The sequence below is a fragment of the Bactrocera oleae genome, chromosome 3 (assembly GCF_042242935.1).
Source record: "Bactrocera oleae isolate idBacOlea1 chromosome 3, idBacOlea1, whole genome shotgun sequence".
Taxonomy (NCBI): Eukaryota; Metazoa; Arthropoda; class Insecta; order Diptera; family Tephritidae; genus Bactrocera; species Bactrocera oleae.
In genome coordinates this window covers 44,515,187-44,519,230 of record NC_091537.1, presented here as the reverse complement: position 1 = coordinate 44,519,230, position 4,044 = coordinate 44,515,187, and the positions used below count along the sequence as shown (strand labels likewise).

Genomic DNA, 4,044 nt, shown 5'->3' with positions numbered 1-4,044 from the left:
AATACAAAATTTGCGATTGGATTTTTGTCAAACCTCGTATTATACAGTCATTAGTTAATTCAATGCCCAAACGGCTTCGTTTAGTTCTAAAAAATAATGGCAAAACTATTGACAATTAAAATAGAGATAATTTTTTTTGTATGTAACATGTAAATATGTATGGAAATATTCAAAATACATATATTAGAAATGTTTTGGAAGAGGGTGAATAAGAATAAAAATTGGGTAATCCAAAATATTTTTGTGCACGCCGTACATGCAGCATACAAGGATTTGAGTAAATACAGTGAGCCGCACCAAAGGAGAAACTACGAGCTTTGGCAACAAGAGTTTACGTGTGTGGATGCAGTTACAATAATGTTATCGAGACAACATCTATTGATTGTTGAGGAGCCTTGTTATTTCTTTCCATGGTATAAGGTTACGATGTTTCTCTCTTTTTGAAATGAATTGTTCTGCAGACAAGATGTTAAATTGAAAGCTGTTTAAATGACGGGTTCCAATCGTTATTTTTGACTAAAGTAGAAGTAAACGGATCTGGATTTATTAATATATATTTATTAATTTGTTAGCATGGCAAACTGTCTTGATAATGAAATATTAGTCAAAAGTGATGAGCTCTTAAAATTAGATGCTCTCTTATCAGAAGTTGATACGGAATTGAAAAGTGTTGAACCCCATTTTAATGTAAATAGCTCAAAAAGAATTAATGCCCACAATGTGGAGAACTTCTTGCTATGTAAATTCAATGAGTATAGTAGTGATGTATATAAGCCGTTAGCTGTGGATAATTATAGTTTTGGAAAAGATATAAATAAAGAAAAAGTATTCAAACGTACTGCTAAAAATTTAAGTGAGAAAGAAATTGTGGAAAATAAAAAAATCACTAATGGATGCAAGTATATGGAGACGTCGTTTAATTCCAATGAACATACATATATTGACCCCATTTTTGGTCTAAGAATATTGGGTCCTCAAATATCGAGTGCATTGTTATTGGAACGAATGGAGGGTCGAAAATTTGTTACATTCGATGAATTATCAAGGCAATTTGAAGTTAAAACCGCATCTGACTGGGTTATTGCTGCTGTTTTATTATCAAAGGAATTAAAGAGTAGTTCAAAAGATTCCAGTCGTTTTACAATTTGGAGGCTATCGGATCTTGAAGGAAATATAAAAACCATTTCAGTATTTCTGTTTCAAAATGCTCACAATGAATTGTGGCATACATCTCCAGGAACTTGTGTGGCTATTCTTAATCCAACTTTAATTGAAAAAAATTCATACAGACAAGACATTGCTAAACTTTCAATTGAAAATGCAAAAAAAGTATTGATTTTAGGTAAATCTAAAGATTTTGGTGTATGCAAAGGTAAAAAACTGAATGGACAAAAATGTACCAATTTTATTAATTTGCAAGAGAGTGATTTTTGCATATTCCATATTCAAAAGGAGTTCAAAAAAGTTGCTAGACCTTTTGCTGCAAAAAAAATTAAACTTGATAAATATCAAAAAGTTCAGACGGGTAAGTAATAAGATCAACAGTATTTAATAATGTAAATGGATAGTTTAGGTCCCTCAATGAAGGAGGACGCGATAATAATAATTTTTTATTAAATATTAATTTTAAATCGTATTATTTATTCAGGGATAAGTAGAATTCAGATTATTTAGTTGTAACGACCTGTTCAACGAGTTACATTTTCCTGTGAAAAATAAATATTGAAGAAATATAACGGTCACAATTTCTTTCATTTCGCGATCTGATGGTAGGGAGGAATAGAGGAGATCGTCGAACTCCTTTTGGCACTGGCGGACTTCGGCCACTCTTCGTCGGTCCTTCACCGGAGTGTCCATAGTTATATTGCGTGCTGAAAGGAGTTCGATGAGGGTTATTTTTTTTAAGTGTGCCAGAGGGCGCCAGCGCGGAAAGGATTTCGTCGCGAAAGAATTATGAACTACCCGGTGTTGGACCGACCAGGGTAATTTTTTTTTTAAGCGCGGCCGAAGGCCCCCAGTGTGGCGCAAAAGAAATTGTGGCCGTTACATATCTTCAGTATTTTTTTCCCAAGAAAATGAACTCGTAATTATAGCTAAGTGGTCTAATTTCTGAAGAATTTTGTCGCTACAATAAGATCAACAACTAAGTGACTTGAAAAATATGTGCAAAGTGCGATAAATATATTTATAAATATGTACCTAAATTATTGAAAAAATTTACTTTCCGCTCACGGTTTTGTAATATTCGCGTCAAAATAAGACGTTTTAAAAAAAAAAATCTTTTTTGAGGCGCCCTTAGTTAGGGGACCTAAACTATACATTTGCCACATTTACCTTTAATAATATACACTTATAGTGTCAATCTATTTTTACTAGCTTGTAGTAAAAGCACATCTGCACAGCTTAGTGCTAAAACATTAATACAGAAGGATAGATTAATATTGGATACATTAAACTACAACAAAACAGCTGAAAATATAGCTACGGATGAATATAACGTAAAATCTAATATATCGTCTGTAACTCAAAAATTTAATAACTATGGAATTGCTTCTAAAGTTGAACCAGATGTAAAACAGCGAAAAAAAGATTTGGAACGCGTCAAATCACTCTATTTGACAAAGAGTTCCTGTAATACATTTACTAAAAATCGAAGCAGAATAGAATTAAAAGGTATATAATTACATCATTTATATTATTATTACAAATAATAATTTTCAAAAATAAAATCATTAAAATAAATAGGTACAGACCCGCATCAAAAGGCCAAGGATACAGCTTTTGAAGTATTAAAAAAGTGTCCCATTGAAAAAGTTAATCCTAATTCAATACGTGGAACAATTGGGGGTAAGAAACGTGCTTTAGAGGTACTTAATGCAACCGAAAATCATAAACGCCAGAAGAGTGAAGAAATCCATGATTTACATATATCAGATATTTTTGAAACTGGCACAACTCATAGAGATTTGGTAAACGTTCGCCAAAAGCAAGAAGAAGACAAATATTTTATTAGGTTAGAAAAGAAAGAAGCAATGGAGGAAAAAATGCTAAAAACATTTACAATATCTTGCAAAGCTATTTTATGCAAAGATTGTAAATATACAGCGTTTTCTGCCGCTGACCGATGTAAAACTGAGAAGCACTCTTTAAAAATAATAGACGCCGTAAAACGATTTTTCCAATGCAAGGACTGTGGAAATCGTACAATTACTCTTTTCAAGCTTCCTAAATTTAGTTGTTCTAACTGCAAAAGCTCCAGGTGGGAACGTAGTGCAATGGTACGCGAACGAAATCTGAATGATTCAACAATACCACTCTCTATAAGAGGAGACGAAGAAAAATTTTTAGGGACCACAATTTCAAAAATGAATGTTAATCTCCTTATGCCATAATATAAGCACATCACTGGTGTTATTTGCATAATTAAAAATTAATGAACATGTCTCACTGATTTATAAATATATTTTTGTATGATTTTGGAACACACATTTAGTAAAAAAAAATGTTTAATTCCGAACTGGGACCAGAACTCTTTAAATATAAAGTGCTAAAATCTAAGTTATGCATATTTACAGCTATTAAACATAGACAACTGACCCGTTCCCACGACAGTCGGGTCTACGTAACCGGAACGGACCCGGGTTTATTCCGGCCAAGGACTCAACTCGGCAGAATTCTGCCGCTACAACAACAGCAACATAGACAACTGACACCAGTGACACAGTATACCACAAAGTGCAAAGAATATCTCTGGGTTAACATATTTGAAAAAACACTCGGGGTGTTGTGGAATCTTATAGCTGTCAGAATCAGAATTAAAACCGATAAAAAATTTTAGTAGATGGCAGGAATTTTGATATTAGCTGCTTTCGAAACGTAATTTTTCTCGATATCTTTGCACGCTGTTCTCTTGTCAAACAATTATATTGTAACATATTTCTCAATAAATCGGCTGTCTTGTATCTTTTGAGTTCGAACACTGGATTGTTAAAAAAGTCTCAATTTAATGGCTATACACTTATCTTTAATTCTAATCCATACAGT

The 4,044-nt window shown here is 32.8% G+C and overlaps 1 protein-coding gene across 1 annotated transcript; it reads left to right on the top strand.

Moving 5' to 3' along the window:
* Positions 1-395: 395 nt before the first annotated feature.
* Positions 396-3,821, top strand: Mcm10 (minichromosome maintenance 10 homolog). Its single transcript, XM_014245091.3, has 3 exons — positions 396-1,525; positions 2,377-2,673; positions 2,746-3,821. Exons 1-3 carry the CDS (start codon positions 574-576, stop codon positions 3,390-3,392), a joined length of 1,896 nt encoding a protein of 631 aa, XP_014100566.3. The 5' UTR covers positions 396-573; the 3' UTR covers positions 3,393-3,821.
* Positions 3,822-4,044: the final 223 nt, after the last annotated feature.

Coding starts and splice junctions, on each gene's coding strand:
- Mcm10 (XM_014245091.3), top strand. CDS start 574: ATGGCAAACTGTCTTGATAATGAAATATTAGTCAAAAGTGATGAGCTC. Junction 1,526..2,376: donor ATATCAAAAAGTTCAGACGG/GTAAGTAATAAG, acceptor TATTTTTACTAG/CTTGTAGTAAAAGCACATCT. Junction 2,674..2,745: donor AAGCAGAATAGAATTAAAAG/GTATATAATTAC, acceptor TAAAATAAATAG/GTACAGACCCGCATCAAAAG.